The sequence below is a fragment of the Rhodotorula paludigena genome (genome assembly GCF_050403205.1).
Source record: "Rhodotorula paludigena JCM10292 DNA, Rt_paludigena_JCM10292v1_ctg60, whole genome shotgun sequence".
Taxonomy (NCBI): Eukaryota; Fungi; Basidiomycota; class Microbotryomycetes; order Sporidiobolales; family Sporidiobolaceae; genus Rhodotorula; species Rhodotorula paludigena.
Genome location: NW_027481398.1, coordinates 969 through 14,663, shown reverse-complemented (window position 1 = coordinate 14,663; position 13,695 = coordinate 969). Strand labels below are relative to the sequence as shown.

The 13,695-nt window shown below is 63.5% G+C and overlaps 7 protein-coding genes across 7 annotated transcripts; 6 read left to right on the top strand and 1 right to left on the bottom strand.

The window, feature by feature from the left end:
* Window positions 1-533: 533 nt before the first annotated feature.
* JCM10292_002649 (uncharacterized protein) lies at window positions 534-1,925 on the bottom strand (the record flags this gene model as incomplete). Its single annotated transcript, XM_076651906.1, has 7 exons — window positions 534-645; window positions 714-1,169; window positions 1,227-1,308; window positions 1,366-1,423; window positions 1,491-1,579; window positions 1,637-1,658; window positions 1,716-1,925. 7 exons carry the CDS (start codon window positions 1,923-1,925, stop codon window positions 534-536), a joined length of 1,029 nt encoding a protein of 342 aa, XP_076502512.1.
* Window positions 1,926-3,105: 1,180 nt separating this feature from the next.
* Window positions 3,106-4,045, top strand: JCM10292_002648 (uncharacterized protein; the record flags this gene model as incomplete). Its single annotated transcript, XM_076651905.1, has 3 exons — window positions 3,106-3,264; window positions 3,594-3,697; window positions 3,769-4,045. The coding sequence occupies 3 exons, from the start codon at window positions 3,106-3,108 to the stop codon at window positions 4,043-4,045; spliced, it is 540 nt and encodes a 179-aa protein (XP_076502511.1).
* Window positions 4,046-4,295: 250 nt separating this feature from the next.
* On the top strand, window positions 4,296-5,185 carry JCM10292_002647 (uncharacterized protein; the record flags this gene model as incomplete). Its single annotated transcript, XM_076651904.1, has 3 exons — window positions 4,296-4,382; window positions 4,442-4,784; window positions 4,848-5,185. 3 exons carry the CDS (start codon window positions 4,296-4,298, stop codon window positions 5,183-5,185), a joined length of 768 nt encoding a protein of 255 aa, XP_076502510.1.
* Window positions 5,186-5,664: 479 nt separating this feature from the next.
* On the top strand, window positions 5,665-6,493 carry JCM10292_002646 (uncharacterized protein; the record flags this gene model as incomplete). Its single annotated transcript, XM_076651903.1, has 3 exons — window positions 5,665-5,905; window positions 6,007-6,267; window positions 6,339-6,493. The coding sequence occupies 3 exons, from the start codon at window positions 5,665-5,667 to the stop codon at window positions 6,491-6,493; spliced, it is 657 nt and encodes a 218-aa protein (XP_076502509.1).
* Window positions 6,494-7,097: 604 nt separating this feature from the next.
* JCM10292_002645 (uncharacterized protein) lies at window positions 7,098-8,132 on the top strand (the record flags this gene model as incomplete). The annotated part of the gene is made up of 1 exon (XM_076651902.1): window positions 7,098-8,132. One exon carries the CDS (start codon window positions 7,098-7,100, stop codon window positions 8,130-8,132), a length of 1,035 nt encoding a protein of 344 aa, XP_076502508.1.
* Window positions 8,133-8,310: 178 nt separating this feature from the next.
* JCM10292_002644 (homoserine O-acetyltransferase family protein) lies at window positions 8,311-10,144 on the top strand (the record flags this gene model as incomplete). Its single annotated transcript, XM_076651901.1, has 3 exons — window positions 8,311-9,226; window positions 9,316-9,396; window positions 9,459-10,144. 3 exons carry the CDS (start codon window positions 8,311-8,313, stop codon window positions 10,142-10,144), a joined length of 1,683 nt encoding a protein of 560 aa, XP_076502507.1.
* A 736-nt stretch (window positions 10,145-10,880) lies between these two features.
* JCM10292_002643 (uncharacterized protein) lies at window positions 10,881-13,485 on the top strand (the record flags this gene model as incomplete). Its single annotated transcript, XM_076651900.1, has 10 exons — window positions 10,881-11,197; window positions 11,259-11,409; window positions 11,483-11,619; window positions 11,677-11,774; window positions 11,834-12,117; window positions 12,189-12,314; window positions 12,374-12,490; window positions 12,548-12,903; window positions 12,964-13,045; window positions 13,108-13,485. The coding sequence occupies 10 exons, from the start codon at window positions 10,881-10,883 to the stop codon at window positions 13,483-13,485; spliced, it is 2,046 nt and encodes a 681-aa protein (XP_076502506.1).
* Window positions 13,486-13,695: the final 210 nt, after the last annotated feature.

The window sequence follows — 13,695 nt, the reverse complement described above, 5'->3', positions numbered from 1 at the left end:
GCCCTGCAGCCAGCAGAGAGGCACAAGCACGGAGGAAAGCAAACAGCCGCGCCATGTGGACAGTCTTGCGGTGAGAGACGACCGGAGCGGAAGAAGGCGTAGGAGACAGCCTTTCGCGCGACTTTCACGTGGGCGCCTTCCACATTCTGGCCCTCCGACGGAGCGAATTTTCCCTTTCGGAGCCACCGTACCTAATTTAGCAGACCTGCACAGCGGGCGACTTGGCAGGCAATCTCGCGGGTGCTCGCAGTCCCTGCTGCGAGATTCGCGAGGGATCGGTTGTGACGAGGTCTGCTGACGGCGCGGATGCAAGCGGGCGACGGAAAGTCGGACCTTGCAACCAGTGACGTGCAGGGAGCTCCCGCCTGGGAGTTATCCGGAGAGGCCATGTTTAGAGGGAGCATAGTCGAGGGTAAGAGCGAATGGGCGCGGCTCTGGAGGGGAGGCGCGCTCGCTTGGATGGGGCGCCGCGCCCGGACTTCAACGCGCTCTGCTGAACGAGGCTTCGCGTGCAATTGCCAGGCTCTCAGTCTCTACAGCCTACTGATCCCTTCTAGATCGTCAGCGTTGATGAGCACCAAAGTGCTGGGATCCGCGGTCGTGATGAGGTCGCGCCAGACGCTGTCGCGAATGAAGTGCGGCCAGCTACAGCGCGCAATAATCGTGGTCAGCCGGTTCTAGCACATTTGAGCTAAGAGAAAGACCAGACGCACCTCGGTGTGTCCCAGACGCGAACCGACATCCCTTGCGCCCGCGCAAGCTCGCTCAGCTCTGCAAACTTGTCAAGCTTGGTACCCTGACCGCGGTTCGTTCGCTTGTAACCCCACGAGCCGGCAATTTCGTCCCAGTAGGCGCTGGCCATGGCGCTCACGGCACGATTGTAACGACCGTTTGCGAGATTGACGAGGGGCGCGTCAAAGAAGATGTCGCGGATCGGGAGTTGCGCCTCGACGAGCTCGAGCGGGCAGTTGCCTGTGCAGGTGATGCGGATCGGGCGCGCGTATATTGATGCATAGCCTGGGTTGGCGGACGTCTCGTTGTGGTATTCGAGAAGGCCCAAGTCGCGCAGTGGCTGCAGTGCATCGACAACGTGAGGGTACAGCTCCGCGCCGTCCGTCTTGAAGTCGAGCAGAAGCTGGAGGGGCGCGCGCGAGTTGTCATACAGCCAGCTTGGAGAATCGGTGCGGTCAGCCGGCTGCAAGCAGAGTAAACTGACCAACACTCACTTGCGGTAAAAAGGCGTAGTTTGGGCTGCGCCCGTAGACTCTGATTCCGGGTTGCGCAGCTTGTAAATCTCAATGAGGGGATCTGCAGGCGTTCGAGTTATTGAAGGCGCGACGAAATAGGCTGGAATTTGAGACTTGCCGAGGTACAGGTTCTGCAGCGTGCGATCCGGCGACAGCGAGTCGGACGTGTGGCCGACCTGAAGTAACAATCTCGGTCAGCTGCCTCCCAGAGCTCATCCACTGCCTCGAGTCGCAACACCTCACAAGTAGCTGGCCGCCAACAAGGTGAATGTCGGCTTCTACGCTCTCGCATCCGAAGCTGATCGCGTCGAGCAGCGGAACATCGCGCCAGTCTGTGGAAAGAGATGATGTGGGTCCGAGGCAGAAGAAGAGGATCATAGTCGTCGTACAGTCGTTGTGAGAATGGCACAGCTGCGTTCTATCATGTCAATAAGCAAGTTGTCCGGAGCCAAAGAGGACACACCGCACCTTCGGGACAATTCCGCGCGTCAGATCGGTCGGATAGCTCAGCAGAGGCAGCCCACTGGAACCCAGTAGCGTCGTAAGCGCTCCGACGGTGGACTGCGCGAAGAGCACGCCGGAACCTCCGGCGAGGGAAGACGAGGTGGCATGGTTGGAGGAGCCGGCGAGAGCAGCTACGGCTAGCGACGCGTTGGAAATTCCGGGCAGCGCAACCATGGGCAGGCTGTCAGCTTTGCAAGATGCAAGAAGCGAACGAGAGAAGCGAACGGGACGCCTTCGGAGGGGCTGGGGCGGTGCAGGTGTGGGGCCGGGGCGAGTCGTCTGCGTGGTCTGCCACGTCCACTTCTTGCTGGCGGGCTGCGACGCCGCTCCGCTGCGAAGCATCGGAAGCCCCGGTGCTTCTGCCCTTTGCAAGCATCAGTGTCAGCAGCGGCTCTTGTCCATCTTCCCGCTTCTTCATCAGCCAACCTCCCCGGACATTCCGCCTTGACCGCCAGACGACATGCCAGCACGCCCACTGTTGCTCAAGGCAGCCCAGGGAGACGCCCCTTACGCCTCCATCCTGGCTCAGCTCGACGAGCTATTGCACCCCAAGCAGAGTTCCGCGGCTCACGTTCGGACAGGTCTCCTCGCCTCGCTTGCCTTTCTGTAAGTATCCTGCCCTTTGCATGCAAGGTGGACACTACTGACTCTCTAGAGCCCCCCTCACGCAAAGACACGCACTTCTCGCTTTCCTTTACCTCGTCCACTTGCTGTGGACGCTTGGGAAGGGCCCAGACTCGCACATGATGAAAATGCGGACAGGCTTTGCGGTGCGCTTCTTCAACGACCTCTTTCGTGGCCAGACCACTGAAGTAAGGATCACGCCGAACCCCTGCGCTTTGCAGAATCTGGCTTCACATCCTTCGCTCCTCGCCTCTGCGTTCCTGCCGCTGCTCTCAGTTTTGAGCGGATCCATCTTTGCGACACAGATGATTCTCCTCCTGTACGGCTCGGACGGCGCCTCGACGGTGCGCTTTGCCCCATGTCAGACGAGGAAGTTTGGGATGTTGTCGCTCACTACTTGCGGCTCCCCCAGGCTGCCTATACCCTCCACGCGCTCTGCACCATCCCAGTCTTCCTGCAGGGCTGGACGATTGCCAGCATCTCGCTGCGCAATCTGATGGCTGTGCAAGCTGCATTGGGCGCCGCGCATGTCGGTCACACTGCGCGCAGACTTCAGCTCCTCTGCTACACTGGAGGCGCGCTATTCACATGCGCGGCTACAGTGAGTCCGCGTTCACTCGCTGCAAATCGGCCGAGGTGTCGACCTCTACTTGCGCGTTAGGCATGTGGCATTTCCGCTTGCGCGACCAGCATACGCCTCTTCAGTTCGCTCGCGTCGCTTAAGACCCTCATGGCCGCGCTCAACCAACCGACAATCAACTCAAACTATCTCCCGCTACTCAGCCTCGGCTCGCCCTTGACAAGTCTGCGAGAGAGCGCCGTGTCACTTCAGCACGCATTCGTGGCCGCCGACTCGGTTGGTCTTGCCATGGCGCAGGCTGTGCTGGCGGTGCGCACTCGACTGATGCACAAAGCGAGAAGTGCACTAATCGCTCCTCCGCTTGGATGCAGCTGTCGATCTACGCCTTGATACAGCACCGCTCATCTTCACGCCTGTCGCGCGCTCTTGCCCGGCCAGCCCCGGACTCATCTCCTACCGTCAGCAGCGCAAGCAGCAAATCCTCGGACGAGCTGGCTGCCACTCGCTTGACAGGTGCCTTGCCAGCGGCGAAACAGGTTGCCGCGCTGAAGGAGGCGCGCGATCGGGTTCTCGTTGTTTGTCTGTGTTGATGCTCTAGCCTGTTACACACAGTGCTAACCTCATCTTTGCCTGAACAGGTGAGCTTGGGCACCGCTTTCCTTTCGGCGGTCTTCGTCGGCCTCTTCGCACACTCCCTTCGCCTCTCGGCGCTCGGCCAGATTATCCTGTCGCCTGGGTACAAGTACGTCGAAGGCACCCTCATGCTGATCATTGTGTCGGTGCTCGGTGCTGACCAATCTGCTTTCCTCTCAGCCTCGTAACGCCTTTGATCGGCATTGTCTCGTTCTTTGCGCTCGTCCAGGCCGCCCTCTTCGCCTTCCTCCTCTACGACGAGCGCGTCTCTGGCGCGCACGTTCTCTCTGGCCATCAGGACGCGCTTTGCACGCGCGTTGTCCGCTGGGTGGGCACCGTCCGCAGCTGGCGTGTCCGCCGAAAGCGGGCGATTGTCGTCCCGGAATCGCAGCAAGACGAGAGCACTGTGATTGAGCTCGTCGCGCCCGCACCTAGGCGAAGGGACCTAGATGACTAGACAGACGTGGGTGTGCGCACTTGTGCAATCGTTTTGTCTGTCGCTGCGAGACGCCTCCCGTGTCAGTCCATTCCGAGATGCCATCGTGCCGAAGGTCCGCGCCATCCTTTCGTCTCGCTCCTTCTTCCCCTCCACTTCTTGCGCGCCTCCACCTCCGCTCCAATCCACGACTCTGCTGCTGCCCATTCTCTTGCTCCTTGCTTCCGCATCTCCCGCTGCATCACCGCCCTTGCTCTGCCCTCGCTCACCGATGGTCCGCATCATCCTGACCGGCGCTACGGGCACTGCTGGCTCGGAAGCTCTGCGTGTGGCTCTGGCACACCCTGCCGTTACAGGCGTACGTGTGTGCGACTGCGTTCGGCTTGCATTGCAATACTGACCGCCCCTTGTTCCCAGGTCACGGTCCTGTCCCGTCGTCCTCTTCCTGCGCACGTTGCGCCAAGTCCGCCAGACGACAAGCTCCGTGTTGTCCTGCAAGAGGACTTTGCGTCCTATCCGCCTCAGCTGATCAAACAGCTCGAGGGACATGACGGCGCCCTCTGGTGCCTCGGCAAGTCGAGCGTCGGCATGTCGGAGAAGGACTACGAGCTCCTGACCGTCACGTACGCCGTTGAGGCCGCCAAGGCGTTCTCGTCGCTTAAGAAGGACGGCGAGGACAAGTTCGTCTTCGGCTATCTGAGCGGCGAAGGAACCGACCAGCGCGAGGGGAAGGCCTCGCAGATGTTTGGTCGCATCAAGGGTTCGTCCTCTGCCTTATCTGAGAGGAAGACCTTCTTGTTGACCAATTGCCCGGATACTGCAGGAAAAGCGGAGCGCATCCTCGCCGCGCTCCCCTCGGAAGGCTACCCCTCTCTCGCCGTTTTCTCCTTCCGCCCGGCCGGCATCGTTCCCATCCGCTCCAACCCCGAAGCGCAATGGTGGTTCGGCCCAGCCATGGCTGCCGTGAAGGGGCTGGGCGCGCTCTACCCGCCTTTCGCGATCAAGACGGACGCTCTGGGCCGGGGTATGCTCGAGGCGGTGATCAAGGGCCGTTCGGGCAGTGTGCCTGGGTGGCTGGGGAAGGGCTTGCCTGGGAACGAGGGCGTGTTCAGGAATGAAGAGCTGAAGCGGCTCGCGGCGGGACAGGGGAGCAAGCAGTAGCTGTTGTCGGACTGTAACGTACATTTGGCTCTATTTTTCCAGCTATTAATTCGTACGCCAGCTCGGCAAGACGCTGCGGTAGCCTGGCCGGCCACGCTCGCGGAGCACGGGACAGGTTCGTGGTAGGAGGAAGAGTTCCGTCGACAACTCTTCGGCAGCTTCCATCACAGCACCCCTTTCACATTACAGCCAGCACACAGCTTCCAGCGCAGCTAGTCGACCGGGTGCAGTGCTGTCTGTCTAAGCTTGCGCCGAGCGCCATCGTCGAGGTGCGCCCGTTCATCTCATCATCGCGCCGATCGGCCTTTCGCCGCACCGAACGGGGCTCGCAGATTGTGTGCTGCAGCTTGTAAGGACACCAAAGGGCTGATCACTCGGCATGCTCGGGCCGTATTCCCGCCGCAGCTCGCTTTGCTCGTGTTCTATTGCACCGCCTCTCTCGCGCCCCGACCCAGCTGTCCCACCCCATACTGCTACCAATGGTCCTGCAAGACCGCTACGCAAAAGCTGCGAGCCGGCGCTATCAACGCACGCACGACCCGACGCCAGAACAGGCGGCCGAGAGCGCGGCGGTCGACGCGGCATTGCGCGAGGCGGAGCGGCGACGGCTCGGCACCAACGCAGATCGGTACAAGGAGGACGACGACGAACTGCAAAAGGCGTTGGGCGCGGCAGCGGGACTGCCGAAGGAAGGGGACGACGAGGTAGACGAGGAGGAAGGTGCGTTCACCCGCTGGCTGCGTCGCGAAGCCATTCAGCCCGATACGCAGCACCTCTGCTTCGTGTTTCCTATGCTGACATGGGTATGGACTATCTCGCAGAGCTGCGCAAGGCCGAAGAGAAGGCCGAACTTGATGCGTTCCTGCAACAGCAGCGCGAGAAGCTCGCCTCGCCTTCCGCCTCAACAGCGACCGCGGACGAGGAAGACGATGAAGACGTCGATCATACTTTTGCGCACCTGAGGATAGGCGGGAGGGGCAAGATGGTGCGGCCGACGGGTCGAGGGAGAGTAGAGACTGAAGAGGAGAAGGCGGAACTGCTCAAGATGCAGGACGAGGCACGACGCATGCAGGCCGTGCGAGGTGCGCCTAAGCTTGTTCATGCACATCGCTGTGCGGCGTTCTCTCGCAGCAGCTGACTTGCGTTCGCGCAGACCTCAAGGACCGCTTCTCTGGCACCGCGCCTAGACACCCTCCACCTCTCGCTCCTGCCCGGAGTGCTGCACCTGCGGCCAATGCTTCCAAGCCGAGCAAGCCCATCATACAACCGGCAAAGAAGGGCCAGGACTTCCTCGATGCACTATTGTAACGCATTCGTCGACGGGCCAGTCTTTTCGCAGCGGCTCCGCCTTCGAGATTGTCTCGCCAGAGCGTTTGCGTTCAGTTGAGCGCGAGGACCTACCGGCCCTGCTACTTCGATACTCGCCTGACCTCGAATGACCGCTTGAAGTCCGCGGCCCCTATCCTGGGGGCAGTCGCCCTCGCTCGCTCGAAGCCAAGTCGCAGCCTGAAAGACTTTAGGACGACGTTCTTGCGGGCGCTGCCCCGCCGGACGACAATGTCGCGACGCGGACAACAGACGAGACATGCGCGGAAGTGTGAATGCGCCGGTCGGACGAGCGCGGGGAAGCTGGGGACGATCAGCGCCTCGTTTCTCCAGGTGCGCTGCGCTGCAACCCTCGAATCGCGAGCCTTTCCTTCCTCGCCCACCGCACGCTCCGTTCAGCTCGCCACGTCGAGCAGCACGGCCGCTTGACAGCAGAGGCGCTTGACTCCGGCAAAGGCCACGCCGACACCCGACGGCCCGATCTTGTTCGGGAGGTCCAGCCCCCTTTGATTGCACCCTATCCTGTCCTCGTGCTCCCCTCCGGAAGCGTCCCCCACCCGTGCACCGCCGACCACTCGGAAACAACATGGCGTCCCTCTCGCCTGCTCCTCGCACGCCGTCTACCTCGCCTCCGCCGACCGCAAAGCCCCCCTCGTCGTGTTTCTACCGCGCTCGCTCCCTCTCCGAACTCGAGCTGCAGAACCTCTCGCTCGCCGACATGTTCCACGCGCGCCACTCGCACATTGCCGACGACGACCTCGACGCGCTGCCGTCGCTCGGCCAGTCGGTCGTCGAGGAGGCGGAGGAGCGCTTCCAGCACAAGGCTGCCGAGGCGCTCCTCTTCGCCGCGACGCCCGCCCCCTCTGCACTGCCTTCGCCGTCGCGTCTGCGTCCGCCGCCCGCGTACTCGTCGAGCGACGCGGCCGACCCGTCCTACTTCGAGCTGTCGCGCAGCGCGCTGTACTCGGACGGCGGCGAGTCGAGCTACTCGACTTCGAGCGCGTCGACGCCTTCGCTGTGGTCGGCGTACTCGCCCGACCTCGCGAGCAGCAGCGCCGAGGCGAGCAGCTTGGGCACGCCCGCCGACTCGCTCGTCTCCTCCCCTCTGCACCCGCGGTCGCCCTGCAACGGTCTCGCGCTCTCGCCCGGCTCGTCCGGCTCGCCCTACTCGCTCGCCCGGCTTGCCGCGCCATCACCAGCAAAGCGTGCCCCAGCACCGCCCCCTCCGCCCTTCCAGCTCCAGTCCGTACCTGCACCGCCGCCGCAGCAGCAGCAGCCGGCCGCCCCGCAACGACCGTCGCTCGCGTCTCGCCGTGCCCACACCTCTTCGTCTTCCCTCAAGCTGTCGCTCCCACCACTCCGCAACACCGCCTCCTTCTCGGCGCTGCAGGGAGGCGGTTCGAGCAAGGCGGCGCGGCCGCTCAAGTCGCCCGCGGCCAACGCCGTCATGTCGCCGCTCAGCGCACCGTCTTCCCCTTCGCGGCTGAGCGCACCTAGGCAAATGGAGGGTACGGAGAAGAGGCTCGAGCGGCGTCCGAGCTGGATCAGGGGGCTCGAGCAGAAGGTCGAGGCGGACGGGGTCAGGCTGCGGCGGAGGAAGAGCAACGGTTTTGCGTTTTGAAGGAGCAACTCGCCTGTACTTTGTTGTCAGTATTACATGCATATTCGCGCCTTGAGTTCCAGAGAGCGGGCCGAAAGCGGCGAAGACGGTATCCGGGTGTCGAGGAAAGCGGATGAGGTGATCGGACAATCCTCTGCCTCGTCCTCACCGCCACGTCGCTCCCTTAGCTGCGGCGAGCATGTCTGCACGGCTGGCACGAGCATCGCAGCGCGTGCTCGCAGGACGCGGCCTGCACATCTCGGCGCCCGCCCGCTTCGCCTCGACTCCTCGCCCCGACTCTGATGGAGCAGGTACACCGAGTCAAGGCGGCACGGACCGGTTCAGCCGCCCGCACGGCTCAAACCCGGCAATGAGCTTCCCTTGCGTCGACGCAAACGACCTCCGCACCGCGCGCCTGCTCGAGCAGCGCCAGCAGCAGCGCCAGCCGACCCCCTCGTCTTCGTCAGCGTCGGCATACAACATCCTCGGGCCTGCGACGCCTTCACCGAGCTCCGCAGAGGATGCAGAAGGGCCTGAACCCGCTTACGCCAACGTCGTTTCCGGCTACGAGACGTACCACCACCCGCACCCTTTCCCGCTCGACTATGGCGGCCACCTCCCTTCCTTCACGATCGCGTACGAGACCTGGGGCACGCTCAACGCCGATCGCTCGAACGCCATCCTGCTTCATACCGGACTCTCCGCATCGTCGCACGCGCACTCGACGCCTGCCAACCTGGCGGAAGGGTGGTGGGAGCGCTTTATCGGCTCAGGCAAGGCCCTCGACACGGACAAGTACTTCGTGATCTGCACCAATGTGCTCGGCGGGTGCTACGGCTCGACGGGGCCTTCGTCGCTCGACCCGAGCGACGGTCAGCCCTATGCGACGCGCTTCCCCGTCATCAGCGTCTTCGACATGGTGCGCGCGCAGTTCGAGCTCCTGTCGAGCCTGGGCATCGAACGCCTTGCGGCGAGCGTAGGGAGCAGCATGGGCGGGATGCAGAGCATCGCGGCGGCGTACCTCGAGCCGGAGAGGGTGGGCAAGGTCGTCTCGATCAGCGGGACAGCAAGAAGCAGCCCGGCGAGCATGGCGATGCGCTTTGCGCAGCGGAGTGGTGCGTATCATTCTCTCGTCGTTTTGCATGTCGTCGCAGCTTGTTACTCTGCCATGCGAAGGCTCGAGCTGACCGGCCACAAAACGCAGTGTTAATGGCCGACCCGAACTGGAAGCGCGGCTTCTACTACGATGACTTGCCACCGCACACGGGCATGAAGCTCGCACGACGTGAGCCTCGCTTTGGTGTCACCGAGACGAGCGCACCTCGCTCACGTCCTGCCTCCTCGCAGAAATCGCGACGATCACTTACCGCTCTGGTCCGGAATGGGAGCAGCGCTTTGGGCGACGGCGACGAGACCTCGCTTCGCCGCCCGACTTTGACCCATCCACCTCGCCCTCGCACATTTCCTCTCCGCCCGTCCTGTGCCCCGACTTTCTCATCGAGACTTACCTCGACCATCAGGGCGAGCAGTTCTGCCTGAAGTACGACGCCAACTCGCTCATCTACATATCGAAGGCAATGGACCTGTTCGACATGAGCCAGGACGCGCTCGACGACCTCGAGGCGCGCCGTCGTGCTCGCGACGAGGGCAAACTTCCCGCCGACGCATTGTGCCCCGTCCCTCCCTCCTCCTCCACCTCTTCCACGACAGCGAGTCAGACTCCCGCCAAGCGCCGCAAGGACCCGAAGCCGTTCATCTCGTCGCTCCCGTCGTCGCACGCGTACCTGCCCGCCCTCACGCGCGGCCTCGCGCGCCTGTCGCGGCACCCGACGCTCGTCATGGGCGTGCAGTCGGACACGCTGTTCCCGATCGAGCAGCAGCGCGAGCTCGCCGAGTGCCTCAAGGCGAACGGGAACGACAACGTCGTCTACTACGAACTCAACCAGCCGTGGGGGCACGACACGTTCTTGCTCGACGTGGTCGGGGTTGGCGGGGCGATCAAGGGCTTCCTGGAGGGCGAGCACAAGGTGTAGAGGACGAGCTATAGATGAACGTAACCGCTGCAACCGGATGCTGCCGAGCGAGACTCGAGAGGGGGAAAGGAAAGAAAGACTCTGCAGCCGCGTCGCTGATTGATTCAGCTCGAATTCACCTACCTCTTGAGCAGTCCAAAGACTGCTGGACAATCGTCGCATGTGAAGGTGTCTCGGGCGGCGGAAAGGGGGGCGAGCGAGCGAGAGGACGGCGAAGTCGCGGACTCGCCAGCGCCTGCCCGCTCCGCCCTTTGCCGTTCTCGCGAGTCGCCGAGCTCTGTGCTCAGCCAGCGCCTGCCCCGAGCTGCGCCCTCGCTCGCACGACGCTCTCGCTGCGCCACTCGCGATCGCTCGTGCCGCTCATCAGGAGAGCGACCCTTGCGCCCTTCCCACGCCCGCTCTCACGCACGCTTGAGCGAATCAGCGAGTCGCACGATCCCTCTACTCCCCCGTGAACCCGCCAGTATCGCCCCCCACCCCAAGACCGCCCGCAACGGTGTCCTCGCCGCAACCCCCACCTCCGCCCGCCTCAAGCTCGTCAGCCCCCGCCACGCAGCAGCAGCGGGCGCCCAGCCAGCAGCAGCCGCTCCAGCGAAGGCGGAGATCTCGCTCGGCCTCGCCCGACCCCGCCGACCAGCAGCGCAAGAAGCCGCGCACTCGCGAGCCCGCCGGTCCTTCGCTGTCCGTCCCCTCTGAGTCCCCCGCTCTAGCTCCCTCTGCCTCTGATTCCCCGGCCATGGTCGGATCGGACGTTCCTATCCCCGGCCCACCGCCCCTCGCGAGCGCGTCCACCTCGACGCTCGGAAATGGCCACACTCTCGCGCCCGCAGTCGGTGTCGGCGGACATCTGCCCTCTTCCAGCGCTGCAGTCGGCAACGGGCACGCGGCGACGAACGGCTTCTCTAGCTCGTCGAACGGGACAGTGACGAGGACGACGGACGCGATGCAGTACGACGGCGACGAGGGCTTTGTCCCGCTCTGGGACGGGAGCAACCTCGACCGGCGCGAATTCGTCCGGCTCGCACTGCAGGCGTTCGAAGACATGGGCTACCGGTGCGTCCCACGTCTTGCGGGATCCTTCCGTGCTCAGCTGACGAGCTCATGCCTCGCACAGGGAAACGGCCCACACGCTGCAAGCCGAGTCGGGTTTCGCGCTCGAGTCGCCCGCCGTCACTCAGTTCCGCCAGTCGCTGCTTGAGGGACGATGGAGCGACGTCGAGCGACATCTTGCCGAGCTGCCTCTGGAAGGCCGCATCGACCTGACTGTACGCTCTCGCTCTTTCTCGCTCGCTCGCTCGCTCTCTTGTGGATCACCTGACTTGCGTTGCACGTGTCAAGCCCGTACACTTCGCGATTCGTCAACAGAAGTTCCTCGAGGCGCTCGAAGGACGAGAAACGAAGAAGGCGCTGTCGGTCTTGCGGAACGAGCTGTCACCGCTCGGGTACGACTCGAATCGGCTACACTTTCTGTCGAGGTTAGTGGCAATCAGCCCGCTGTACGGACTTCGTGCTGAATGTTCGTTGTCACACAGCCTCGTCATGTGCATGAGTTCCGATGATCTGCGAGCACGAGCAGGATGGGACGGCGCGAGCGGAATCTCCCGACAGCAACTCCTAATCCATCTGCAAGGTGCGACTTAACCGGCCCCTATCGAGCCGAACCGTATTCTCAGGCGTGACGCACTGCAGACTACATCTCGCCAACCCTCATGCTTCCGCAACGCCGCCTCGCTACCCTTCTCTCGCAAGCACAGTCGCACCAGCAGCGGCATCATGCGCTCGCACCCGCAGCGTCCGAACCGTTTTCGCTCCTCGTCGACGCCGACCCGCACGGCTCGACAGGCTTCCCGACGATGACGACGCATGTGCTGCAGGAGCACACGGACGAGGTGTGGCGACTTGAATGGAGTCACAATGGCGAGTGGCTGGCGACGGCCGGGAAGGACAGGACGGCCATGATTTGGAACGTCAAGGTGCGTCGCTAACGGGCGCGGCAGGGCGACGTTCCTAGACGCTGATTGCGGTCACTCGTTTTTCTGCCCAGGCCGGCTTTGCGCTCGACAAGGTCTTCCGCGAGCACACGGATCCTGTCTCGTGCCTCGCATGGTCACCAGACGACTCGATCCTGCTCACGGCTGCCGATGCGACGATCAAGATGTGGAACACCGAGGTGGGCTTCGCGAGCTCTCGCGCCAGCATTTGAGGTTGACCTATTGTGCTGCGATACAGTCCGGGTCCTGCATCGCCACTCTCACGCGACACGAGTACGCGATCGGCGCGCTTGCGTGGCTGCCGGACGGTCGCGGCTTCGTTTCGGGCGGGATGGATTCGCGCATCTTCTTCTGGGTCCGTCAGCGTCGTTCCGATATTCGCATGCTCGATGCTTACGCTCGCTCCATGCAGGACCTCTCCGGAAACGTCATTTCGCACCTTGCGCGCTGCCCCTCGCGGATCATCGACCTCGCCATCTCTCCCGACGGAAGCAAGCTCGTGTGCATCGGTCGCGCCGACACGACCGAACCGCATCTCCTTCCACCGTCACGCTCGTCAGCTGCTCGCAGCGCAGCGAGTTCGTCGCCGGCCCATCTCGCTGCGCAAGCGCTCGCGGCTGCCGGCGCGGGTGGGATCGGCGGGTTGGGCCTGGGGAATGCGCTGGCCGGGCCGCCGCCGCTCGGCGCGCGGCACGAGAAGCGCATCAGCGTCTTCAAGCTTGCGAAGGGGGCGAGCGCGGCGGCGGGCGGGGATAGCGAGCTGCTCTAGTGCGCCCGCTTTCGCTCATCTGCGATGAGCCTGGTGCTGACGTGTTGCCACCTCCACAGCGAGGTCATCCAGCCTAACGAGCTGACATCCGTCGCCATCTCGAGCGACTCGCGACATGCCATCGTCAACCACGCCCCTCGCGTGCGTGTTCATGCTAGCTGCTCTCGACGCACGACGTCCTTCTCACACCTCACGTTTTGCAGGAAACGCTTCTCCTCAACCTGAACGACGGCACAATCGTGCGCCGCTTCGACGGGCATCACATGAGCCACTTTGTCGTGCGCGCCTGCTTCGGCGGCTCGTCCGAGAACTTTGTCCTCTCGGGCTCGAGCGACGGCAAGGTGCACGTGTACCACCGCGACACCGGGCAGATCCTGCACGTCCTGACGGGGCACGCGCCGACGACCGTCAATGCCGTCGCGTGGAACGCGCGCCCGCCGGTCGAGGGCGCGCGAGGCGCCATGTGGGCGAGCTGCGCCGACGACCGCACCGTGCGCGTGTGGCAGATGTCGCCCGACGTGCTCGAGCACGAGCAGGACCGCCGGAGGCCGCGGCTCGTCCCGCTCGACCGGCGCGGCTGAGGTCGCGCGCTGTGCAGCTCTTTCGTCTGCTCTTCGTACTTCTCACATCCGCCGGCCGTCCCTTTCAGATTAGTCAAGAACCCTGCGCTCTGTGTTTCTCGTGTCTCGCAGCCTTTCTGTCAGTCCTGCCCTGCTCGTTCGCTCACCCAACGCTGTTGTGTCACCCCTCGTATGCATCCCCCGCCACTCGCTGCTATAGTTCTGCCCCCT